This window comes from Drosophila takahashii, chromosome 3L, assembly GCF_030179915.1.
Source record: "Drosophila takahashii strain IR98-3 E-12201 chromosome 3L, DtakHiC1v2, whole genome shotgun sequence".
Lineage (NCBI taxonomy): Eukaryota > Metazoa > Arthropoda > Insecta > Diptera > Drosophilidae > Drosophila > Drosophila takahashii.
In genome coordinates, this window is record NC_091680.1 from 9,266,456 (window position 1) to 9,293,469 (window position 27,014).

At 37.1% G+C, this 27,014-nt stretch overlaps 1 protein-coding gene and 1 long non-coding RNA gene across 2 annotated transcripts; one reads left to right on the forward strand and one right to left on the reverse strand.

Annotated features, from left to right (window-relative positions):
• The first annotated feature begins 1,121 nt into the window (after positions 1-1,121).
• Positions 1,122-27,011, forward strand: LOC108059206 (basic-leucine zipper transcription factor A). The gene is made up of 4 exons (XM_017144351.3): positions 1,122-1,983; positions 22,064-22,267; positions 25,390-25,727; positions 25,924-27,011. Exons 1-4 carry the CDS (start codon positions 1,504-1,506, stop codon positions 26,774-26,776), a joined length of 1,875 nt encoding a protein of 624 aa, XP_016999840.3. The 5' UTR covers positions 1,122-1,503; the 3' UTR covers positions 26,777-27,011.
• On the reverse strand, positions 4,103-4,645 carry LOC138913089 (uncharacterized). Its single transcript, XR_011418668.1, has 3 exons — positions 4,620-4,645; positions 4,383-4,504; positions 4,103-4,311 (listed from the first exon to the last, which is right to left on the reverse strand). It is a non-coding gene; the product is annotated as an uncharacterized lncRNA (long non-coding RNA).
• Positions 27,012-27,014: the final 3 nt, after the last annotated feature.

A 27,014-nucleotide genomic window follows, 5' to 3' on the forward strand; every position in this document is an offset into this window, starting at 1 on the left:
AGTACATTTAAAAAGAACCTAAATTTGGGGACATGGCTTTCAGGGATCAAAAACTATCAACAAATGTTCACAATTTTAATTTAACTTTTTCGATTTATGTGTCAGAGGGGGTTATGTGCATTTCATCAAAGGGAATCTAAGCACTTCTGTTATGATAAAAGCCCAAAAATCCTTGCCCCTAAGCTAGATAAACAGGGCCAAACATCAGCGCAGCACAATCAAATTGATTGGCAACCTGTCCCCCCAATTTAGATACCACATAAGGTATGGGGAATTAGGGCGGGGATTACTTAGCTGAGGAAACGGTGGTGTTGCTTTTGGATGGGATCGAATGCTAATGCCTCCTTGGAAGGGGGGGGGGGGGGGGGGGAAATCATAAAAATAAAATACGATAGCTCAAGTGATATTATTTCCAATAAAAAATGTTGTAATGGGTGTTTTTGATTCGGGGTATAGACATTTTGTTTACTCTTAATAATGAAATATTAAACAAAAAATAAAATGCTATGTTTAATAAGTTAGCTTAGAGTGGCTCAAAATATCTGAGATATTTTTAAGACATTTTATATTACTTGCAAAATCTTAACTTTATTTTTAAAAGAATACAATTTTTGTTTTTCATAAAAAAAAGTATATTACAGAACATTTAACATCTTTAACATCTTTACACAGTTTTAGTTTTAGTTTAGTTTTTGGCCGTTGAAAATTTAAGGGCGAACCCAATTTGTTAGCATTTCTATTCTACATTCTGGTTTATCTTTTAGAACTAAGAACGTTTTTTAAACTCAATCTGTCTACATTTAAATTCTACACGATTAGCTTGAAATGTTAATGTTTTACGAAATTAAAGTGTTCTAGTATGTTGTACATTCTTTCTTTAACTGTTTTTTAGAAACATTAATTTTTTAAAGTCATTTTCCTTATGATTTAAAATCGATCTGATATTTGTTTTACTTTACAGTGTAAAGCTTACAACATTTTCTTATTTTACATCAAATATTTAGCATACTTTTAAGCGTGAGTAATTCTCCACGATCGCTGCCATGATATAATTGTTTGTCTCTCTGTTTCATTCCGTCGTCTTGGAAACGTGTCTCTCTTTTTGTAATTCCCATTTGTTACTAGTCTTTTCATTCGCCGGAAAAAAGCTCAACAGTTCGGACGCACACTAAAAATCGTTGCCTCTTTTATGAATTTTGTTTGTGCCACGGGCGCGCAAATAAATCGCAGAAATTGATATTGATTTCCATTGAATTTCTATTAAATTGTATTGGAAAAAAATCGCTCAAGTGTTAAAAACCAATTGATTTGTGTGTGTGGGTGTGTGAAAGTGAGCTTATGGGTGCGTGAAAAAATGCAATAATCCAGAAGGAGGAAAAAAAAAGAAAAACAAAACAGCAATGCCAATTTAAAACAGTCAGAAAAGGAAAATAGTGAAACGATTTAGGTACTACAAGGGAAAATACAAGAATAAATAGAGAATTCCTGTCTTAGCCGATAGAAATGCACAAAACCACAACAACAACAACAAATATGCAGCAGGCAACGGATCTTGACTTTGATTTCCAGATGCCGTGTCGCTATTTCAAAAGTTCTTTTGCGCGTTCGCTTTCGCTGAATAACAACAACAGCAACAATGGGAACGGCAACAACAACACTGCCTTGACATTGCCCAAGAAATCGCCGGCAAACGAGGCCAAGCTACAACAGCAACAACAACTGGAGAATCAGGAATCGCTAGAGAGAGACAGCGAACAGGATTCCCCCTGCGCCACCCCGCCCCCCGCTCTGCCGGCACGACGTCACACCGCCAACATGATACACTTTGGCGCCGCTAATCAGCTGCTCTCCGCACCACCACCCAGCCACCCTCCACCACTCCCCCCGCAACATGCTCAGCATGCACAACCACCGACACAATCCGCCAGGAATCTCAATCTCGTCTGGCCAATGCAAGCGACACATCAGCCAGCACAGCAGCAGGTTAGTACAGTGGTCTCTACACTTCTGAGAATTACGGATTTCTGTTCCTAAGAATTACATTTGTGAAATGGGTAGAAAAAAAAATTTTGTTGATTGGAAACATATTTCAAGTATAGGATTGATCATCTATCTTCAAGAAGGCTAGAGAGATTTATTCTTTTATTTGGTTAAAAGTCTTTACGATACTACAATATTAAAGTAAAATCTATTCTGCATGCTGAAAATTAAACATTTTAAACTATAATTTGAAACCTAGAACTGATCGAAATCAAAAAACTTGACTAAAATTCTTTCAATTTGTCTACTTAATTTTTTCACCAAACTAAACTTGTAAAAAGTTATATTTTAATTAAAAAAAATTTTTTTTAAAGGGTTCAAATTTCAGAAAGTTTACATTTTCCAGTCTCTACTGTACAGCTTTATGCTTTCATTGCTTGGAACGCGTCTCCGTTTCCCCTCTCACTCTGCTCCACATCCCCTTCTCCCTTGCACTTTGTTATGTTGCCTGGGCAAAAAAGAAAAAAGTTTAGTTTCCTTTTTGGAGCAACTGGATATTTATGTCACCTTGTTGTTTGTCACGTAGCCTTGACAGCCTCCCCTTTACCATCCCGACCTCCCCTTTTTCTCCTCGAAATACTTCGCCTCCTTTGGCGTCTTTCAGTGGTTTTGTTGTTGCTGGCCATGTTATGACAAAGTTTTTGTTTCTCCGATTTTTTAAGGTCAACTTGATTTATGTGCGAAAAGTGCTCGATTCGTTGGGATTCGTGTGTGGGTCGTGATTGGAGAGCAAACTTCATTTGGCATTGATAAGGGTGATAAGGGGGGATAGTTGGAGGGTATATGTAACATTTATTAAGTGTTTTAACGAGTTCAGCAGTGGAATTGAAAGTCACAGTAAGGGAACTCCGATGGAAAGTAGTTAGTACTCTTTTAAGATATAATAATTTTTTTCTCTATTTATCATGACTTTTTAAAATCCAAATTAAGAAAAATATTAAATAATAACAAATTAGGATATGTATCTTAGGAAAAGAAAATCTAATACATCTTATAAATCTTTCGAATAAGATTTCAAGGAAATTGAATAAGTGCCAACATTTCAATAAATTTTTCATGTATTCGTTTCTTTGATTTGCTCTGGAAAACTTTTTATTTATATTAATCTGAATGAAAAAATGTACTTTATATGTACCTATGATTTCTAAGAAAAAGCAAAAGCTTTATGTCTTTAATGAAATTCCCATAATAAGAATACTTTTCTACATTTTATTTATTTTGTCTTCAACAAATGAAGAAATTGGTTGGATTTTATAAAAAGCTTTAACTTAATAAAAACTTGTTTTAATATTACTACTTTTTCTCAATTCCTGAACCTTTTTCATTATTTATTTCAACCATTTCCTAAGTAGGTTGAGATTTCAAGTTATTTATATTTCCCCTACCCTAAAATCAGATGTTTCCACCTCCAATTTTCACTTCCTTCGCTTTGAAGGCCTCTGCCGTCGTCAGCCATCGCCACCCTCCACCTTTTGACCTTATCGAACAATCACAATATTTCCTCAATTCGTTCTCAAGCAAAAATATTCCATAATCACCCACCGATTCCGCTGAAAACTCAGGCGTAAACATCGAAAGCAAAACTTTTGTTTAAAGAAAATGCCAGCAAGGTCTTGGCCTAAACAGCAATTAGCCATAGAATTACTGTGTGCTGTTTCAGCTCCTTATATGTTTATGGTTTTTCGGGCCTAGAGCGTTCATTAGGGCGTTCGAAAAAGCCACTAACTGCGTGCAAAGGTCAGGCCGTGAATTAATGATTGGGATTGGATTTTGGGGTGGCGATTTCCCAGGCCGTATATCCGATTTTCGTTTTGGAATTGGCAGCCATGGCAACAGACAATCAACAAGTTTATGGCCTTTTGTTTTCTTGGGGCATGCAAAACTACTGGCAACTGGATATGGCTAAGGCCCCCATCCCAAGCCTCATTACGAAATGTCGCCAAGATTTTGCGGCTTTAATAGCTGCCGATAAAACGTAATGAGAAAAAGTAGCAACAAAGCTTATTATTTTTATTTTAAATTTTTTTTTGTCTTTCTTTTTATTTTGTTTATGATTGTCACTTGATATCGCTGCCGGTTTTGTTGTTGCGGCCTCTTGGCCACACTTGAATGGCTCCGTTGTCGCATAATTTGAATTTTTCTAACCCAGCTGCTGCTGCTTTCCCTACTGTCGACTGCAACTTGCAACTTGTGGTGTAGGAGTTGCATGCTCCATAGTTTCATCCTCCCCCGGAGGAGAGTTCATTGCATCGGGTTTTCACTTTCAATTGGCTGACGGTGAAATAAGAAAAATAAAAATAAAAACAACAACTGCAAACCGCATTCGTTGACAGCTGACTTACCAACTACAATGGCCATCGCTGGCAGGCGTGAATAGAAGTCAAATTACGTTGACCTTACGGGGGATATTACCCAATACATTTGGCCATAACCCATCGAAGTCAAGTCAAGTTACGGTAACTAACTGCCGAAGAGAGTGTAACTTTTTCCATTAGCCTTTTACCAATAAAAAAATAACCCATGTACTTTTCAAAACCATTTTAATTATATGTTGTTTATTGGTTTTTTAGGGTACCTACATTTTACTATCCTAACTCACTTATGATTTTTTTAATACGAAACTACTACGAAAAGTTTTCGTCGAAAATACAAATATAAATTAACAAAAAATAGGTAGGTAAGTTACCTAAATAAACTTAAAAATGTACACTTATTAGCACCAAATTATTTCCACAATTTAAACGTTATGAAACTTGGTTAAATAAAGTTAATGTCACTCACGCATGAATAATTATAATTTGCATGACAATTGTTTCAATTGAAATTCCTAATTACACCAAGTTTGGTATTTCCTAACCTTGATTTTCGGCATCTCCCTCTTTATACGTACATGATACATCATTAACTCTTGTCATTCGGTGCGTTTAGCCTAAAGATTGTCATATCGCTGAAATGTCTTTATTATGTCAGTTATAAGACCATGACCAGAGTAGGAGTATTACAAGTCGGTTTTTTTTTACTCGGCTAATTGACGTTTAGGGTAATTGAAGGTAATTTCAGAGCATAATAAGGGATCTTAAATCAAGCCACTAAGCAAAGATGGAGACGTAGCGTAAAAAATGCCCGATTTAAATATTCTGCGTGACAAAAGTTTTCAATAAGGTAAAGAATTAAAAAGCTGATCTTGCTTAATCAAAATGGATTGGGTCAAAAAAACCCATGTTCAGCATTTCATAGGTTCGGTAAATTAAATTAAATTGAATCAGAAATTCGAAGATTATTTTTCTTGCGAAAGTTTAAAGATTAAAAAAAACTTTCGGTAAGTAGGTGTAAAGGCCTAAGAAGACCAAATAAGAAAAGTTGTTCTCTTCAAAATTCCCTTATTTAAAATTCGCAACTGAAACACATTTGTTATAAAGTTCATTGGCTTACCATAAACTCCTTAAAGCAATGCAAATTTCTTCTCACATGTTCCCACTTAAAATGATGTCCATATAAATCTGCAGCTTTATTTATTCCTCTGTACAACAAGGGAAAAAAGAAACACCAAATTTCTTAGAGCACTTCGTTGGAAATCCCAGGCCTCATCACCGCATCATCGCCTGTAGCTTCTTCACTTGGGATATATGCGATATATGGGGGATATGGAAAGAGTGCTCTCGGCCATTCGGCCACAAATTCATTCCATCTGCTCGTCAATCGTCAACGGCACAGAGGTGGAGCCAAAGGGGGTACGCAAGTGGTGAGGGGGCGTTGCAGAAGTGCAGACGCCACTTTGCCCCAGGTTGCATTACGCAAAGAGCACAAAAAAAGTAGATATATTGAAGCGTGAAGTAAAAATTAAGTTAGTTGGGCTTTTTGAATACCCTCGGCGAACACAAAAATATATTATTCATTCTTTTTAAAAGCACTATCTGTTAATTAATCTGTGAGTTCGAATCTTATACTTTTTAAAATTTAGATCACTGAATATTTTTAAAAATATTTTATTGTTACAAACTATAAATCTTGAAAAATCTTTCGATGTTTCAAAGTGAATATCAATGCAGATAACATTAAAGCAGATAACATTTTAAAGCGATGCTCTTATCAAATCAAACTTTCAAAGTATTGTAAAATATTAAAATTTGTTGACTTTCCAAAAAAAAGCTAATAATTTTAAAAAATGCGGAAAAAAGTAAAAGCCAATATCCAATAAAGCGAAGAAACTTTAGCAAGGAATATTGGGTCCACTTAACTTTAGATGATGCCATAAAAAACTTTTGCCAGGTAACTTTGGGGTTAAGACTGATGGAGCTCCATTACAAAAAAAAGTGTGTCCGGGCAAAGGAATAAAATGGATGTGTCTGTTGATTTGGTGCATTTGGCGCTGGCCACACAACGCATCAGGGAGTTGATGGCCCCACCAGCCCACATAGCCCCCGATATTCCCGGGATAGCTCCCACATAAATCGTGAGCGAAGGAAGACAGAGAGAGAATTTCCTCGACAAGTGTGATATTTATTTATAGCCCCGGCCAACTCGTGCGAAAATTGCATGGAAAAAGGAAAAAAGACCGAAAAAGAAAACACTCACAGAGAAGAGAAGATAAATGCAGAAATGGGTTAACTTGGCTTGAATGTTTTATTCATACAGCCGGCTAAGTGCGATGAATGAAATGCATAAAGACGAAGATGCGATGCTGAAGAAATCATAACAATTTCTTTTCTTTCTGCTTCTTTTTTGAGATTGAATAACCGTAACAATCGCAACTGTCAAGACAATTTGGGAAATATTTTAAAAGGAGCTTCGTGTCTTCATTGGCATTCCAATTTGGCCGGGACCCAGGTCTGTGGCCAAAGTCTCAACTTGGCCAAGTATTTCCATTTGGCAAGTCTCTTGATTGACTGACTGATTGACTGACTGACTGGCAGAGTAAGCTGGTCTGGGGCATTTTGCATTTTGGCCTGATCGTGAAATCGTCTTTCATCGCCATCGCCGCAGTCTCATTAGGCATTTTCCCAAGCCGGAAACTATTTGGCCATAATATTTGGTCATCTCACCAAGTTTTTCCCCTCAGTTTTCTTCGCTTTTGGATTGACACATTGAAATAGTTTGCGTTTGCCTAGGACTGGTTTAAACTAAAGTTTGCTTTTCAATTTTTTTTGTTCAACTTTTATTTGCGTTTGGGCAATCACTTAAATGCTCGAAAGTGCGAGTAAAAAGAGTAAAGTAAAGTACAATTAGCTTTGTTAATTGAAAAATTGCTTCATATATAAGAGCCAAATTCAAGTGCTTCGAGTACACAGACATTAAATGCTGAAAAATATCAGGAAATATCTAAGGGTGGCGGATTCTATTTAAAGTCCTCCAAACAAATGGAAATTTAAAGAGGAACATCTCCATCGCACAAAATTTATTTGATTCTTTATTAACTCAATTAATCAACTGCGTACATAAATTTTGCAGATATACATACATTTTTCCAGTCCTTTTTGGCATGAACCTACTTTATGTTTCTTTCTATAATTTTTATTTTCGCATTATTTTCCCACTCAGGGTAAACAAAGTGATTAAAACAATTTGTTTAAAATTTTTTGGAAATAGATATTTGAACTGAATGTTTATTTTCAACGAAAGTAAGCGAAAAGAAAAGCTGAAAATTATGGTTACGGTGGTGGTTTAATATTTTAAACTGCTGGTCAAAAAAAAAGTGTATTCTTTTTATTTTATTGATTGATTTAACATTTTTTAAATTTATGATGAATTTTTTCAATAATTGTTTAAGTGTACTTGAGGAAAAATAGAGATTATGTACAAGATCCAGAATTTGTATTACCCTGGAGGAAAAATAGTGAGCATGCTGGTTAATAAACAAAGTGTGTTAGCGTGAATCTGCCAGACCGTGACTATGCTATATAATAAAAGTCGGAGAGACAAGTTCTCTCTCATTTTCTGGCTGTCTTTCTGCATTTGTAGCGGTGGCTCACAGTGAGTTCATCAAGTGTAAAACAATAACAACCAAAACGGCCGCAAAAACAACAAAGCCCAAAAAAAACGCTCAGCAGAGCAGCAAATTTCAAAAGGCGGAATTGCGCCGATAACAAAACAACAACAATAGGAGCAACAAGGTAAACCGAATTTAAAGTAAAACATCCACGAAAAAAAGTTGGACCCGCAGTGAACGCGTTTCGCTGCGTTTGTCCGCGTTCCCCTTCAGCAACCACCCTCAGCGATCGGCATAAACTACAGTCCAACATCTAAAACTTAGAATTCTGTAAAGCCATAACTCAAAAACAGAGTTCTCTTAGTTATCAGAACTAAAAAAATTATAAATGTTAAAATACTAGTTATATGGAAAAATAATTTTTTTCAAAAATTAAAAAATCTTTCAAAAATCACAATTAATTCCAATTACAGGTTGGTTTTAAGCAAATTTTGATTTTTTTTTTAAATAAAAGTCTTTTAAATATCATATAAAAATATTTTTTTAATAAAGAGACAATTCTTATAACGTTTATTTTGGGCAACAAAAATTCAGAAAACAAACGGATTTATAAATTGTTCGTTCTAGATAACTTGAATTTTGTTAGTTATTAAAATGATATAATATAATAATAATAATATATTAACGATAATAACTTTTAAATCCAAAATGGTTGCACTATATAAGAAACTTTGACATTGATAATAATCTTTTGGTGTTGACCATATTTTATGTACAAAACAATAAGACATACAAAAAAGGTTTAAAAAGGCTTTAGCACCGACAGTTTAAAATGTTTTCACAAAATATATTGGTGTCTCGAACTTTTTTAACAAGTTTGTTTCGTCTCGTTAAAACTTTTGTGTAAAACACGGTTTCAGCTGTGGAAGTTTTACTGTTGCACATGACGTATAGCGTTGCGCATGCGTACCTGTTGAATGTGTCCCCCTTTGCACCCCTTTTACCTTTCCGTCTGCTTGTCAACTTTTCGAACAGAAAAAAAGGGGAGTTTTAAAGCTGGCGGAAATAATAAATTCTAGCCTCGACAACAGCAACAATTGCCGCTTCTTCTTGTTTCTCTGCTCTTTGTCTTCATTTGTTGAATTCTCCCATTACATGTAGCATACACATGTCAAGTTGAAGACGCAATCAAAGCAGGAATTCCCCCTTTTTTCCCCCAGTGCATTTTCCATTTCTTTTTCGGTGAAACTCATTTTCTTTTTGCTCATATAACATTTCTTTATAAAAATGATTGTTTTATCAAGATTTTGATTTTTTGTTTGGGTGCGTCTGAAGCGTAACAACTAAATTAACAGCGTTTAGATTAAAATGTATTTTAAACAAGCTGAAAAGGAGATAAAAAAGGGGTCAGCAAAGAGAGACTTTTGTGGGAAAATGTGAAGTTTCGTTGAAAAGGGTTGAGTTCTGGGGGGCTTAAACCTAAGACAGCGTGTGAAAAGTAAGTTTTTGAAAGGAAAAAGGAAAAGGCAGTTAAGCGGAAATATTTAAATTTCTTATATGGCTCTCCATTTCCATTAGTTTGCTATAACCCAAACCTTTTATTTGCCAAATACTCGAAACTAATTTCAGAGCTTAAGTTGTTCAGTTTCAGCTTCACTTAAAGCAGGGCCCCAAAAAAGCTACAACAAATAAGGTCAACAGCGCAGCTTATAAAGGTCATGGGGCAATAATAGGGGGTGGTTCTCGGCTGTGTGGGCGGTGGTCCATGGAAATGATGCCCCAAGTGACAGAGGAAAAAGATCTCGACTCGAGGTTGCAAATTCTTTGGCTGCATAAACACAACAGAATGCAACAGAGGGAGAAAGAATGGCGCAAATGGAAAGAGAGCGAGCAATGAACATTGAAATAATGATAGCCCCGGGGTGTCGAGGGGGGAAATGCAGAGGAAAAGCGGAGGAAAAGCGAAGGCATATCTGTGGATGCTGTGGCTCAAATCAAAATGCAGCCAAAACAATGCAACCAGCAAGACAATGGAATGGGGATAGGGGATCACGAGGGGAAGGAAGGGACGGTAGGGGGGGCAAAAGGGGTGGCAACTGCACCCCACAATGCAGCCAGACCATTAATAAAAATGGCCAACAGAGCTGCCACCAAAATGCATGGAAAACTGGCAAGAGAGGCGCACAAATGCGAGAAATAGATATGGCAACTTGGTGCACTGTAAAAAACAGCCTTTCTATTTTAAATTCCAAAGTCAAATATTTTTAATATTTACTTTAAATCAAATCACTAAAATTTAATAATTATACGTAGATTTATCTGAAAATATTAGTGTAATTTTAAAATAAATTGCAACCTTTCTTATCAACAACACTTTCCATGTAAATCCCTTAATGACTTAAAAAGGTTTAATATCATTATTTTTTCATAAACATATATTTTTTAAAACTTTGAAAGCATTCTATGTTGTTGAAGTACAAGTTTTATTAAAGAAGTTAAGGGGTTATATACCTTTTTGGAGCGAAAAAATTGAGGGAACTTTGGATTTTTTTTCAGGTGTGTAGCAATTATTTTATGAAACTGAAGTTATTATTTATTGATAGTACATGTTTTTATCGAAACAACAAGCGTTTGATCTTGAAAATATATGAATAATTTACAAAGTTATGGCAATTCTCTCGGAACCCTTTTTTATTTATAGCGGTTTGCGGTGACCACGATTGCACAAGAACTATTTGATCGATCTTCTTCATTTTTTTTTTAAATTATTCGTAATGATTGTGCCGAGTTCGTGAACGATTCAGTTTTTATGCGTTAATTTTGATTTCGCAGAAAAAAATTTTTTAATAAAATTTTTAGTACTCGAAAAATCAACTTTTTGGAAAAATTGTTACTGTATGCAGAAAAAAGCAAATATTCTTGAAAATAATCGTTCACGAACTCGGCACAATCATTACGAATAATTTAAAAAAAAAATGAAGAAGATCGATCAAATAGTTCTTGTGCAATCGTGGTCACCGCAAACCGCTATAAATAAAAAAGGGTTCCGAGAGAATTGCCATAACTTTGTAAATTATTCATATATTTTCAAGATCAAACGCTTGTTGTTTCGATAAAAACATGTACTATCAATAAATAATAACTTCAGTTTCATAAAATAATTGCTACACACCTGAAAAAAAATCCAAAGTTCCCTCAATTTTTTCGCTCAAAAAAGGTATATAACCCCTTAACGTTACATAAAAATACCAGCGATAAACATGAATTGTAATAGCTTTTAGGTTAGACTAGTTGAAACAATGCTCTCTTTTTTTACTCTGTAGGAGCCATAGAAGGGGTTTTTGAGGCCTGCCCGCATTGTTTTCATTTGCTACGTTTTCGCATGCTTAATTATGGCCATTGACATGCAACGTGTTGCACTAGTCCGAGCAGCAGCAACTAGCAACAACTAGAAACACCAGCAACAACACGGGTACCAAACAAAGTCAGGCAGCGTTTGCATCCGAGAGATACGCAAACTAATAAGCAAAACAGAGCTCAGCTGGATGCTGAATGCTGGATGCTGGTTTTTGCACTGCTCTAGGGCCTATCAAATTAATCATTCCGTATCACATTTCGCCAGCTACATTTATAGCTCTATTTCCCCACTTTGGCTCGGAATTTATCTTTTTTGGCCGCGACATAAATTACACGCATTCGCTGGCGGAAGGGAAAAGAGCGGAGCAGAGCTCTTTAAATTTAGTTTTGCCTTTGCATTACTCTGTCTATTTTGCACACCCTTTTTTGCCGTCCCTTTCGGTGGCTCATAAATCTCTTGGTTTACAGTTTGCCATGCACAATATTTTAATTGCCGCTACTGTTTCTGTCTCTGTATCTGTATCTTCACCGCTGCTCTGGCTGAAAGTATCTCATGAATTGAGTTCCAAGCACCGAGAGTATCTTGCATCTAGTGTTTATGACCAGACTTTCTCTATGGCCATTTAAAGTTCTAGTTGTGTTTGGAATTCGAGGCGGATTTATGGCACTTGTGGTGTTTAACAAGTAATATATTTAACAACAGTTGGTTTATTATTTTTGGTTATTATTAGAAATATTAGAGATTTAATGTTCTATTTATTTTTAGTAACAGATATAGTCAACCTTTTTATCATCAACATCGTTAATATTCGTAAATATTATTCTAATACAAAAAACTCCCCAAAAAATAGTACAATTAAATACCTTAAATCCCTTCATCGGCAGTTCTACTCAAGAATATTTCCCACATGTTTTCTGAAACTCACTTCCTGTCTTCCCGCCCAGATTTAAATTTTCATAAATGTTTCTTCTCTGCGGCTGGCAGGTTTGCTGGCCAAAATTAAAACGTTAATGAGCCATCTCACTCTGGACACATTAAAGTAAATTGAAAAATATTATAATTAACAAACGAATTCCCGGCTCCCAGCTGAATATATATGCTAAGAGGCAATTAAACGCAATTAGCCAATTAGCATGGGTCATCAGCGGCGCCCAAGCCTCGAAAATGGCCAAAAGTACCACCAACAAATGCCAACAACACTCGACTTCCGTTAGAATCAAAAAAACATATTCGAAATGCTTTTTGTTGCTGCCGTCGAGAGCGTGCAAATTGCTGTCCCAATTTTTCAACCATAAAAAAAGCCGAGCGAAAGAGACGGACACATAGCGTTAGATAGAGACGGGGCAGTGAAGTTGCTTAAAAAAACAATTTAAAAATATATTTTGCAAGTCGGCTAAGGCAAACGAATGGACAGACACATAAAAAAGAATTATTATGTAATTTTCGCTTCACTCTTTTCTTGCCGGCTCTTTTGTGCATAATATTTCTTGGATTTCCTCAGCTATTTTGTTTATATCTTTTTTTTGGTTGGACAATCAGCGTTTGGCAGTGGATTATAGGGAGTGCTGGGCATTTATATAAGGTGTGTTCGCAGTGGCAAGGCAGTTGATCTATAATTGCGGATATATCCTAAGTGTATTAGATCTTGAGGTGATCTTGGGTTGATTGGATTTTTTTACCGAGTTTTAATTACATTTACATGAACGTCAGATATGTGCCAGATATGGGCATGTTTTTTATTTGGAGACAGTTTTCAGGAAAATTACCTTTTAGAAAAGAAATAGATTTTTAGTGAGAAGAAATGAAAAGGATGAAAGCAATAATACAATACAACTTTAAGTATACCGATCTTAAAAGAGTCTAAAAAAGAAACCCACTTTTAAAACTTCTTCTTTTCTAGTGTTTATTTTAAAATCTAAAAAAAAACTAATAATATATATATAAAAGTTATTATTCTTTATTATAACCTCCTTTAAAAATGTCACAATAGAATTTATTTGTTCCACTTGGCTTAAACATTTTTCGAATGGCTTTTCTCACCTCAAACTGAACTTTGATATACTTTTATATTCAGTTCGTTGAACCTTTTGCCAAAAAAAGCGGCAGACCAAAAAAGTGAATTCTGCCGCACACTAAAAACCAAAAAGAGTTTGCCGAAAGACATAAAAAAAGAACTATTATACGTAATGAATTGGTTGAGATGCTCACATGGAATCGCGTGCTTGATAAATAATGTAAAAATGTTGAAGTTCGCTGCGGTCGCTCGACGACGTGAACTGAAACTTTAAGCGCAAGTTGAAAATTATGCAAAAAAAATAAAAGAAAAAACAACAAAAAATAAAAGGCGAAGCGAAATATCGTAAAATTAAATCGCAGACACTTGAAGCAAGTTGGGGCACTAAAGTGTCTCACCTGCCAGCACCACCGCAACCACCCCCTTTTCCACGGCCACCCACCCCCGCAATCCGAGTGGCCTTGAAGCTGGGAACTTGGTTTGAACAAATCCTTGACATTAGCTCGGCAAACAGTGGAAAAGAGAATGAATGAGTGGGGTTTGCTTGGCCATAGAGTTTGCCCACCGAAGTGCTCCCAATTAAATTGCATTTGAGAGGAGCTCGAAGCGCAGATATGGCCACAAATTGACGTTACCCTGCACACACACTGAATTATGAGGCAGCCACAAGAGGGGCATAAATAAAATCATTCTTGAGTCGGGTAAAAAAAATTACGCCACAATCGAAGACAAGAACGGAAAAAATCGTGCTGAAACCTCCGTTTAGCTCATCAAGTATGCAGCGGGTGTTCAGACCCTAGTCCCCTTTATTCCACAAGGCCCCTCCCGCCAAAAAAAACCCTCTTTATTCCAAAGCAGCGGTAAAATTTGCTGCACGAGTGTCGAACCTATTTGTAGTTATCAGAAAATTAAAAAGAACGTGCCAGCCGAAGTGGCTAATAAACGGGTGGGCTGGGGGTGTATGTGTCTCGAAGGGGGGCTTACGGGGTCTTGGGCCTACAACATAAGAAGCGGTCGTGCGAATGCGTTTAACTGTGAATTCTCGGCGCTGAGTGAATTAAATTGATGAGAGCACAAAGCTTCACAAAATAAAGCTAAAAGGCAATAAAAATAACAGCTAATGGAGCAAGAAAATTTTACGGTAAACGAAGGTAGAGTGAAATGTGCTGAAAATCCTTAAAGCTGTTAAATCAATTCTAAATAAGCCTGTCATAAGGTGAAAGTACATGAAGAAAAATGCTAAATCCTCCAAAATCTTTCAGACACTTATTTTTCGGAAAATTAAGTTAAAAGCGAAAATTGCCAAATAAAATTAAATGAAAGTAAATAAGTGTTTATGGAACTTTGTGTTTCTGGAGATTGACTTTGCCAAATAAAATGATGAAATATTTTGAAAGTTGTTTTATGCTTTTGGTTTATTTTGATTAATACAATCTTTATTTCTTTACAATTGAAGTTTCAACTTAAAAATGATAAAAAGTTTAATAAGAAATATTTTCTTCTTGAAAAGTGAAATTAAAAAAGTTAAGTACTACCAAGTTTTTAATAGTTATTAGCCAAGGCTTAGTAACTTGAATCGCCGGTAGAGGGCAAACTTAAGTGAGGAAGAGAATGCAATTACCCATTCCTCCTATCTAATAAAAACAGGTAGACGGGTAGAATCATTCTGGTCTGTTCGGGCCTGGCCCAAACCATCCGTCAATAGGCAAGCACAATTTTCCAGTTCCGCTCTTTGCGCACTTTGCCTGTCGCTTTGCATTTCCGTTCTGCCCCTCCATCTTTCCCCCCTTTTTTATGCCCCTCCAACCTGGTCACCGAAGGCCAATGGCTTTATGGAATAATGTTTAAAAAAATATATGTATTTGCTGTGAAAAACAAGTCTTTCGGCCCACGGTGAGAGGTGAGCGAGTACACAACTCCCTGTGAAAAAGAGTTCGGAACGAAGACTGACTGGAAAAACGTTTTCGCACTCAATCAAATCGGAAAATTAAATTTCGTGTACCCAATTCGAACGGAGGACCAACGTCAACGGTCAGAAAGCAGTTCGAATCTGGCCGAATCTCGGGCGTGAAGAAAAGGCTTCGGAGCCACGAGGGAATCGAGAATTCTCTATTAATTCAATTGAGTTCTCTGGGGCTATTTTTTTGGCTTCATTAGAACGGAAAGTTGCCCACGGACAGCGAGTTTAATCGAATTGCGAAGGGGCGTAATCAATCCATTTGCGTGATTTGCAAGAAACATTCTCGAAACGCGAAGGAAAAGAGAAAGAAACTCTCGAAAAACATTTCTCAAGTGTTTGCCCTAGGGAGCGAAACGAATTCGCTAAAAAAATAAACCTCAAACTCTTGAATTCTGCCAAAAGCGACTGCAACTTTCTGCCGCAGGCCAATTGAACCAATTTTTTAATAGAAGAAAAAACTACCTCAAGTGCTCAAAAATTGTAACAAAAGCGACCAAAAAGCTGCCAAAAATTGAATTGAAAATTGATTGACAAAGGGTAAATGGCAAAATGGCTATTTAAATAGACAAGATAAACATAAGCAGATGAGGTTGAATAATCGCGAGGAAAGTAAATATTAGATAACTGTCAAAAAATAAATAATATAACCAAAATAATTAACCATTAAACGCAAAAATTGCTTACTCTGCGCTAGTTGAGCATGGATATCTCTTCAACTCAAAGTTTATTCATTTAACATTGACACGAGCAGGTGGCAAGACAAACAGCCAGCGGTTGGGATACGGACTCAGGTAAATATGGACAGATTGTCGGTGCAAGCTACGGGCCAAACTTACGGAGTTTAACGAAAAAAGTTGGAGGTACTGTGGGGACAAAGTTACGGATTCGGATTGACAGACAGGAGTAACGAGCGGATGGACAGAATTATAGATTGACAGATTGACAGAAGAACAAACTTCACAGATATATTTCTGTGCGTCTGACTGTTGGCAAAAGTTTCTGTGTTTCTTTTAATGTTCATTATCAATCAAAAGCGATTTCACGTATCACTTTAATATTTGGTAAATTAAATCTTTAACTACATATACATTCCTTTTCTTTAACTTTAATTTTTAACTGCAATAACTTTAATTACAATTTTAATAAAACGTTAAACTTGTGTATCCCATTTGTAAAATTCAATTAAATTTTCTTATTAAAATAAATTACATTTTCCACGTCTTCTTTTCCATTTAAAGCCCACAAGCCCTGGCCTACAAACTCTGCCATCAATTTATCATAATTTTTTCCACAATAAATCAAGTTAAACTCATTAAACCTGATCAATATTTTATAATGCAAAATATAATATCAGTTTAATTAAATTTGTTTTTACTCATTTTCATTTTGTACACAACCATGTACAGAAATTGACACTGACTGGCCCAAAAAAGAAAATACATTGGGAGGTCAGACAATTGAAATAGATTATGCGTAAAAGGCGCCCAACAAAAGGGGGCGGTCGGCCAACGCCCATACACAAATGGGCGGTGAAAGATTGAAAGAGGTAAATACCAGAGGTGGGGATTCTGTGACCGGGGAGACAATGAGGAAACACAACAAAGGGCTGCGTTCGAGCCCATTAGAGGGCCATTTAAAACACATTTAACCACCGCGCAGCCCGGTTAAACCAAATCAGCTTACACAACGAGTAAACAAAAGCCAAGCCAGTCCGTCGCTCGACGACTGTCGCTGATTGTTGGCTTTGGTTTTGGTTCACTGTCAATGCAATTGGCGGGGAATAGTTGGAATACTTTAATACATTTAAAAGCGGGAAGAGACTACAGACTGTGCACTGGGAAAAACGGAAATAACTTGTCCAAATATAATGCACTTCCTGAAAAAAATATACACAATTTCGGAAAATTCATCTGTGTACTAAAATCTAAAATGTAAGAAATCAGAAATATTTTGCATTGCACAGATACTTTTAATATTAACACATTAAGGGTCGTTTTCTCGTCCGTTTGTTAAATTTAAAGTACGGTTAAACCCATGAAATTGTATGAAAAATCTTAGTTTAACCTTCCGTTAAATTTTACAGACGGACGAGAAAACGGCCCTAAATAGATGTTCTAGCAATACCCACTACATTAATTTAATTTTCATCATCTACAATAATTGTTGGTATTCTTAAACTTGGAAAATAAATTACATTTAATAATTTGAGATCACCTATAATAATGCTTTTTGATATTTTTTAGTATAATTTAACACAAATTAACCAAGAAATAAAAAATTTTAAATGTACTTTTTGGTTCTTATTTACTCATATTCAACCAGTTTTTGCAAGTGTAAGGGGGAGATGGGCGGCGATAGACACTGACACATTGCAGGTAATCAGCCAAGCTTGGGCCTAATGAAGGTCAAACCCGTTGACAGATATCCACGTCGCCGTCTCCATCTTCAGGCCAATCATTGGCAACTTCGGAGCTGCTTTTTTGATCGAAAATAGTTCCAGCTGAGGGCACACGTCACGCAACATTCAAATGCTCGAGTCCGAGTGCGAGGAAGTCGGCTTCGACTAAAATGCTGTTTTGAAATTAACCCAATTTCCGTGCAAATGACAAAATGAAAATGAAAACGGAAAACAAACAAAAACCTGCGACAGAAATGCGCAGAAATTCCTTGGCAAAAGCCATCGTAATAATAAACAGCAATCAGCGAATCTTTCGGATTGCCAAAGCAAACAGTAAAAACAATTCAAGTTTGTCATTGTTTTGTGTTTTGGTTTTGTCATGTGAGAAAGTCGTGCCAAATGCAGATCTTTGGCCATTACCATAATGACAATTATCCATATCCAGCCTGTGATGGAGCGAAATTCAGAGCTGAATTCCATTCGGGGCAGGCCACAGATGCAGCATTACTGCCATACACAAATTGCTCAGCAAATCCATGCAATTTACAGACCTCCACCCCCTCAATTTCCACCACCCACTCATTACAGCTTCATCTCATTGTAATGGCATAATATTTTCAAGCTCATTTTTCTTTTCATTTTCCCTTTCTTTGCACTTTCTGTCTGTTTGCCTTGAAAATTATACAAAGGGGAAGTTGAATTTAAAGCCGAAAGTGTGCCAAGCATGGCCAAAAGGGAAATAATGCAAAATCTTAAGCCCTTAATCGAATTAGTCAGGGTTTTGGTCGGCGGATGAATAACATTATTTGGCCGGCAATTAGTTGGGGTTTTGCAATTTATGCAGGTCTTTATTTATACTTTGCTGTTGTGGCTAGTCCTTGGGTGGAAAGTTGGGCTTTAAAAACCTTAAATTCGTAACCCTTTGAATCACTTTTAATTTTAATTTTTTAGTTTTATCTGCATAGAAAAATATAGTATTTATTAACACATTTTAATATTAATATTACTAATTTAAATAATAATTTACACATTTTTAATCTTAAAAAATTCTAATTATAGTTAATAAATATTCCTTTTTTGTTCTACTTGTGTTCCTTCCTGTATCTTCGCATAAAACCCCTTATTTGTGCACTTCCTGTTGCAACACTTTAATTGTTGCAGCCTCATTGTTTAACAACAAATGGGCTTAGTTATTTAGTCTGAAATGTTTTTGTGATCGCATAGCAGACTAAATAAACCGAGTCGGATCTGTTGGAGATTGTGGGGAACTCGTCAGCGAAGCGTAAACTGCTATTTGACCCTTTTCCCCCATTTGCCACACCCACACATGCACTGCCCCCGCCTACAACCCCCCTCTTCCACCCCCCTCAAAAAAAAACATGCCGCTGCCTCGGTTCTAGCGCAAAACAATTTAAATAACAACGACATCGAGTTGGTAATGGAGACGAGCCAAGTTTCATGGCGGAGCCTGGGAATTGGCCATCTTCTCTCTCTTTCGGGCTAACTATCCCCATCTCTCTCGTGTGTGGAAACCCTTTTTAGCACACTTGTTGCTAACTCCCCCTCAAGCCCCCAAAGTCTCCTTCAATTGCAGATTACTGGAGCATGCAATTGTTTGCTGCTTTTGCTGTTGCTGCCTATTTGAAATGCAGATTTCTTCTGCTTGTTGCAGCGGTTTTATTTCATTACATATAAATAGCACATTGATGAGCTCGGGGGCAAAAGGGTGGGAAGTAACCCCATACCAAAGGTTCCTGTTGAAAATACAGTGGCTTAAGCACTAATAATAAATTAAAATTTAAGGGAAAATAAAAGACTTGAAAACTTTAATATTTGGAATTTTGTGATATAAAGATTTAACATTTTCAAATATATATTATTAAATGCGTAGATAATTTAGAAATAATAACACTTTTTAATAATATGAACTTTTAATCAGTTTAAAATTTTTGTATGTTTTATTTTTTAACTTATAAAAACATTTTTTAGTTAAAAAATTTCTTGATGCCACTGTTCTTCTATTTAGAGTAAATGGGCACATTCTTTTTATGTGCACCCATTTAAATATGTAGGTTTAAATGTGAATGTGCAAGATTTCTTAACTGGAGATATGCAATTGCATTTGCAATTGACATTTTGTTGCCAACCAAGAAAACAGAAAAGTTTTAGATGCCAAAGTCTTGGTTACAGAACGAGGTTATCTGGCCTCCCCCTCACTTTATTTCTGGTTCTCCCTTTCCAGAGGTTCGACTATCTACCTTTTCTACCTGCTTGTTTGCCTGTGAATTGTAACGCGCATTTTAATTAGATTGTTTGGGTTCTGAACTCCACCTCATGCAAATTAGTTTGAGTCGAGAATGTGGAGGGTTGCTTCACAAGAATCCAATTATGTCTGCAAAAGTCTGGAGCCAAAGTTGAGAACTGATTACTTGAGAAGTGGATTTTCGTATGCATTATACTTTTACGTAATTACTTTTCCGTTTAGATTGCCATGGAAATTAGCCGGCTCCGCTTGTCCAAAGATATTTTTAATTAAAACCTAATGAAAATGCATTAAAATATAATTGACAAGTGATTCCGGAATTGGAAAGGAGGAAGAAACCTGTTCTTAATTTCTGGGAATATTCTCATATGCAAATTAGCTGACGTGTAATTGCAGAAATCTATGAATGGATTAGTGGGAATGCGAGAAAGTAATATTTCACACGAAATAAGTTTTTGGATTAGTAAGGCGAGCAATTTGGTTTCAGGAAATAGTTCATAATCGTATTGTTTAAAAATAGTGTTCTTCCTTTATCATTTGCATTCCGGAAAAATAGTTTTTAATTAATAGAGTGAAAAATAAATAGTCTACAAATTATATGCTCCATGTCCGTTCGGCCATAATTATGGATATTATATTTTAAACAAATAGCATGAATATTACCAATGCGCACGCTTAAAGCTGTTTATAAACAATTATTTATTTCCTATTTCGGCCTTTGGGGCAGCGAAGCCCATTCATCTCCCCGCCGAATCTTGTTTGGTCCGTTATGCCCATAATCAATAAATCAAAATCAAAAGCGAAACAGCAACAACAACAAAATGGCTGCAAATGCATTAATTAACAAGCGTAAAATTGCACCAAATTGAGTTTTGAGCTGACCACATTTTTGGTTTTCCCTCCGGTGGAAATGGAAGGCGAGGCGTGGCGACCCGTGTGTGGGCGTGGCAGTCTGGAAAACCGCAAATGATAATTTACATTGCGGCAACAACAAGGCAAACAAACATTTGCAATCAAATTTGATGAAAATTCATAATTTTTTCTTTCGCCTTTGCCTTTTTGGTAATTTGTCTTTTGGGCAATGGGCGTGAGCGTGGGCGTGGAAAGTGGGCTAAAAGGTATTACAACATTAGATGGTCCAAATAGTGGAGGTCAGACTTCAAGTGATTTATGTGGCAACTTGAAGAGTAATTGTCTTTCTCGGTTTTTCTTTTATTTACTTTTTGACTAATTTTATTACCGAATTTAACAATGATTTATTAATAAATAATTCAAAAATGACTATGCTAAATTTTGATTGAATTATCCTGGATGTTTCACATATTTTATAATTTTACTTATTTAAAAAATCTATTTTTCCTGAAATTATTTTAATATTATTTATTTCATGAGTAATAGCAGTATTTTTACTCTGTTATGTTTGCATTAGTCACAATCTGCAAAAAAAATGTGAAATAAAGATTTTTATAGTTTTTTCTTTTATTTTTCCACAAGTAGTGTCTAAATGTGTCTAATAGTCCAACATTTTGTCATATTATGCTTCTTTATTTTTCCCCATTTATTTTTTCGAGTTGTGGGTCAAAGTCTTTGAAAAAATGACGTTATAAAAGAAAAAGTAAGCCGTGAACATAAAAAATGGGCAAAAATTAAAAACAAAGTAATATGAAAACATGGTTGGCCAGAGACAAACGGGTTATGCGCTTGACCAGCTATCTTGCAGCTCGCATCCACAGCCTTAATAAATGTGGAAAATGTTAAGTATACCAGAAATTTAGTGGCGAGCAGTGTGTAGAGTAACGTATAAAATAAATACAAAGGAGGAGGCTAGGTATTGTACAAATAATTTTCTCTAATTAATTGTACAACTTTGGCTGGGCTCTGGCTAGTGTTAAAGCCGCTCACCTGAGCCTTTCCGCTTTTGGTGCGGGTTTTGTGCGCAATTTCGCATTAAATGCGAACCAGCCACTGGGTGGTTGTCCAACACTTTGACAACATTTTTCAAATTGCAATTTTCGTTTTTGCACAGCTAATTTAACGCGCATTTTTCGCTGGCATTTTTCTTTAACTTATCCATATATGTATTTATTTGTGACAACATTTGCAGGATGCCAGCATCTTGGCCGCACCCAGCCACCACATCCAGAGCCACATCTACGACTTGCCACAGCAATTGCAGCCACATCAGCACCACCAACAGCATCGGCACCACCACCAGCAGCAGCAACAACAACAACAACAACATCAACTAAATGTCGAGGCTGTCATATTGCAGAATCAGGTGGATACATTGCATTGGCAATTGAAACAGGTGAGTAAATGAGCCGGCGAAAGGCAGGCCAAGAAATCCGCAAAGCCAAACAAAAGACTCAAGACACAAACGTGACTTGTGATTTCTGTTCTCTCGACTGGAGGAAACTATGTTAAGTGCCAAATCAACCCAACAACCCCACACCACACCATACCGAACCCCATCTCAATCTCGATCTGCTTTGGCTACCGACTTCTGTTGCCCTCCTTGGATCAACCTGTTTTCCTGTCTCTAGCATTTTTTATTTAAATAGTTCTCACGCTTAATTTACTCAAATCGGAATGGAAATGGAAACGTAAGAGATGTGGGGAGCGAGTCCGTAACCAGATGGGGTCGCTTGTTAGGTTCGGTTCTTTTACACTGAAATTTGGGTAAGGGAATGTTTTATTTCGACCATAAAAAAAATTTCAAAAAGATCCTTTTTTATTAAATAAAATGTGGTCATTTTGCATTTTTCCTAAAGGGTTTAAAAATATCAAAAGATCAAGTGTTAAGGCTTCAAATCCAATTTATTAGGAATTTATTTACGATCTTAATGATACCATGCTGATCGGAATTCAGTTTTTTTTAAAGCGTAAAACCTTATAATTTCCTGATGAATTTTTAAATGTTTGATCAAATAAAACTATATAAATATTCATACGTAATGAAACGAATTTTTTATAATCACCTGTTATTTTTTCTTCTCGTGCATCAATCGAGTCATTTCCTTTCCCCATAGTTCCTCCCCAGTTAGGGCAAAATGTCTTGCCCCATCGCAATTAGGCGGCAGAATTCTTCTCTGACGCTTAATTATAGACTCGCAGTGTGGTCGGACGGCCTCTTCTATATATTGCTTTGTTCTGGTCTTTGGTCATCGTGTCTTTCATTGTCTTTCGACCATTTCCTTCGGCCAACAGCTGCATTAATTTTATACTTCCTCACAAAAGGTTGCTAATGGAGCTGACGGGTTTCTGCCTTCTGAAACTTCATCGTAAAAGTGAGAAGCGCAAGATTGAATCAAACAATTCTGATTGGTATCTATATGGTGTGTAATAATAAGTTGGCCATCAATGAAATGACTTGGGCATTGAGGAGAATTCATGAATAGGAATTCTGGAGGTACTCCCATAGATTGAATTGATTAAAGTAGCTGCGAAGAATTTACAAATTATAGGTATGCTGTTGGTGTTGGGGAATAGGAAGTTAGAAAGGTTACGAGTGGTTGTGAGAACATTTTCAGCTACTGTTCTCTATTAAGTAAATTTCAGTAACGTATTCTAATAAAATATTTATATTAATATTTTAAAATATTTAGGCATCAACAACAAAATTGCAATTTTTCATTTTTACTTTAGCCAAGCTCACTTTTCTCTTGCTCCACGTCTAGATTTTCCCAGTTGTCTGTGATTTTCCCCAATCGAAAACTAGACCAGTTCACTAAGCCGACTCTGCTCCCAATTGACCGAAACCAACTTTGAACTCCGAACCAACGTGATGACCTTCATATGCTGAGATCTGAGATCCGAGATCCAACCTGGTCAGTTTCTCCCCTCCGAACACTTTCAATTCGAGGCTATTCTTGCAACGAACGCATAATCAGCCAACGGATGCCGCTGAAAGAGCGAAAATATTTACGCTTTCATTTCGATTTAATGCGCTTTAAATGAGCCCCAATGAAGTTGACTTGGAAAGCCGGCGGTCTGCGCCTTGGAAAATTGCAAAAGAAAACAAAGCAACCAGAAAAAAAAAGAAGAAATAATAAGAAAAGATAAATATTTTCTACAGTTTGGTCCGTTTCTTGTTTGGCGAACGGAAAACTGGGTTAGAAGGCAGGAAAACCGCGTGGAAAACCGTTTTGCCATCATAAGTGAAATGAAAAACCAAGCAGGAGGCGTGGGAGGAACCCTGGCGAGATTGATTGATTGATTGATTGAGCAGTCGATGGGAGGAGACCGCATTTAATTTATGCACCCCGCAGGGAGATCCCAAACTCAACTAACCGGTGCAGCCAGGAAATGCGTTGAATGGTGGAAAAGTGAAGCTGCTGCTAAGCCAAGCGTATCTGAATCTGAGTGTGAATCCGACTGCGAATATAAATCCTATTATCCTCTTCTCAGCTCCAATTGCTCGACTTTGGGCATTAATGAAATTAAACAAACCATAACAAAATCGAAATCAAATACAGCAGCAGCAGCAGCACATTTCCACATAATTTTCAAATAAATCTCAGACACACGAAAAACAATTCGTAATTCGAATGAAAACCCCTTGCTAACACGCAGTAGGAAAAACTCCGAAAACGGAAAAACGTCCAATGAAAAATTAGTAACAATTTTCCAGCGTTGCAATAGCAAATAGCAAAAGCAACAACTGCATCGCCAACTTACATAATCAGCCAGACACCAACTATTTTGGCATCGTGTGAAGCCCACCCCGAAAACCCGCAGATATACATAGATGTTTATATATATATATGGATATTTACCCACCCGTTTTTGCCAATTTTCAAATAGCCGGGGAGGTGGGCGTGTGCCAGGTGATGGCAATCGGCAATCTTAACGCCTTTTTGAGGTCTCTGCCAATTTGGCAAGCGCCATAGACTCGAATGGCATTTGATAATTAGACAATTTGGCTCACAGAAGTTAACCAAAAGCGACATTCCCCCGACATCTTGGCCAAAGATGCTGGAATCGAATCGAATGGCCCAAAGACCCACAGCACAAAGCCGTCTGTAGAGAAATGCGCAGAGTAAGAGGCGAGATAACAAATCAAGTGAAAGTTTTTATAGGCTGATGACGATGATGCTGATGCTCCACAAATGTTTGCTGCTAAGCAAAATCATTTTTACAATTAACATAAATAATAAATTAAAGTCATCGGTTCAAATGCATTATCAAAGTGTCAATACAATGACCTGGCACATTGGGGCAAAAGCATAAGAGTTGGTGGGGAAATGCAAGATGAGTTGGCCAGAAACTTATTTATCCATAATATATGATTTATAATTGAAATTTATAAATTTATAAAAGAAAATATGAAAAATATAGAAGGAAAATTTTCAACAATTAATACTGTATTTAAAGATTAATGATACTAATATATAATTAAGTCATACTTATAAAACAAATTCTTTATTTCAGACCGAAACCAATTGCGAGATGTACCGCGCGGTGATGGAGGAAGTGGCCCGCTTTTTCGAGCGCTACCAGGTGCAGCAGCAACTCCAGCAGACCCATCGCAATGGCGAGCAGATCTCCCGCTCCAAGAGTCTTCATCATGTCCACGGCGTGGGCAACACCTCCCTGCAGAGCGATCCCCGCGATGATGACGCCTCGAGTGCCGGATCCGCTTCATATCTGCGCGCCCGGAGCAGTACCAATTTGATGTTGAATAAATCAATGCATGCCATGAATGAGGAGCAACATTACGAGACGATTGCCCCAGCTGGGAGCTATAATGCCTTTAAGGATTTTACCTGGTGAGGGGAGATTTTAAATTATAGCTATAAATTACCAAAAGACTGAAAAATTTGAATCAAATTAGCCATATTAAAAAAAAATATTAATTTGATAACTGATTTTATAAATGGTTTAATTTGCTTTAATGCCAATCTTTTAGTAAATTATGAGATAATTACATTATAAATAAATGACCATTATCTTTTTCCCAAATAGGCGTCGCTCCCCGAAGAAATCCGGAGGCAGTGGTGGCTGCAAGGCGCGTCTTTCCGCTCCCGAGGCTGCCGAGGAGAAGCTCAACCAGGAGGCCTTCCGGTTGGCCAGAACCATTAGGAACCTGCTGCTCACCTCCGAACAGCAGCCGGATCTCACGCAGCCGCGTCACTCGCTGGCCTCCATCTCATCGCTGCCCTCGGGAAATCATCGCCTGTGCAAGGGGAAAACCAGTTCGGTGATGACGCTGCTGACGCCACCGTTGCACAATTCCACCAGCATCATGAATGCCACTCTGGAGGCCACTCCGTCGCCGGCTGGCAAATCCAATGCGGAACTGATCTTTCTGCGGGCCAACAACATGAGGGACTCGAGGCTATCGCTGCGCAGCTCCCCCGACAGTTCCGTGCATTCCACCATCTCCTCGACGGCGTCCTCTTCCTCGAAAGTGGAAACGGACGAGGAGACCCAGACGCAGACCAATGCCAGCAGCACAGCCATCAGCAGTAGTGGTATCAAGCCCACTAGCAATAAGCAGAGCGGTTCCAGTACAGAAGACGAGAGTGGTTTCAGTTCAATTAGCTCCTTTCACGACGTGGGTTTGCCCTTGAGTTCCACCCTGATGAATGGGAACCAGAGACGCCTCTCCATGTCCTCGGATAGCAGGAACTCCACTTTGAAGTCTGGATTAAATATGGTGGGACTGCCACTGGAAAACCAGACTCAGATTCAAGTTCAGGTTCAAGCCCAGATTTCCACCAGCCAATCGCCCTCAAAAACCTATCGCAATGCGAATCGCTATCAGCGATTTTCCACTTTATCAAACGAAGATGCAGCCGCTGTTTTGTGGGTCTAAACGTTGGATAGGCTATTTTCAAACCGAATAATTAAAGAACCGCTCTGAACCTTTATTTAATTTTGTATACCCGTAGCTTCTTAGTTTTGTTTTTCTCTAGTGCCTCCGCTTAGTGTTTAGTTGACCACTTTAAAAGAGTGTCTAATTTTTAATCTTATACGTTATCATTTAATTTTTTTAAGAACCAATCGCGCATTTCTATGTTAACAATATGTACATTTTGTTTGTCTTAAGTTTT

What these genes read in the sequence shown, in the direction of transcription:
- LOC108059206 (XM_017144351.3), top strand. Translation starts at nt 1,504, where the DNA reads ATGCACAAAACCACAACAACAACAACAAATATGCAGCAGGCAACGGAT. An exon ending in ATCAGCCAGCACAGCAGCAG is followed by an intron (nt 1,984 to 22,063) that starts GTTAGTACAGTG and finishes CAACATTTGCAG; the next exon opens with GATGCCAGCATCTTGGCCGC. An exon ending in GCCTTTAAGGATTTTACCTG is followed by an intron (nt 25,728 to 25,923) that starts GTGAGGGGAGAT and finishes TTTCCCAAATAG; the next exon opens with GCGTCGCTCCCCGAAGAAAT.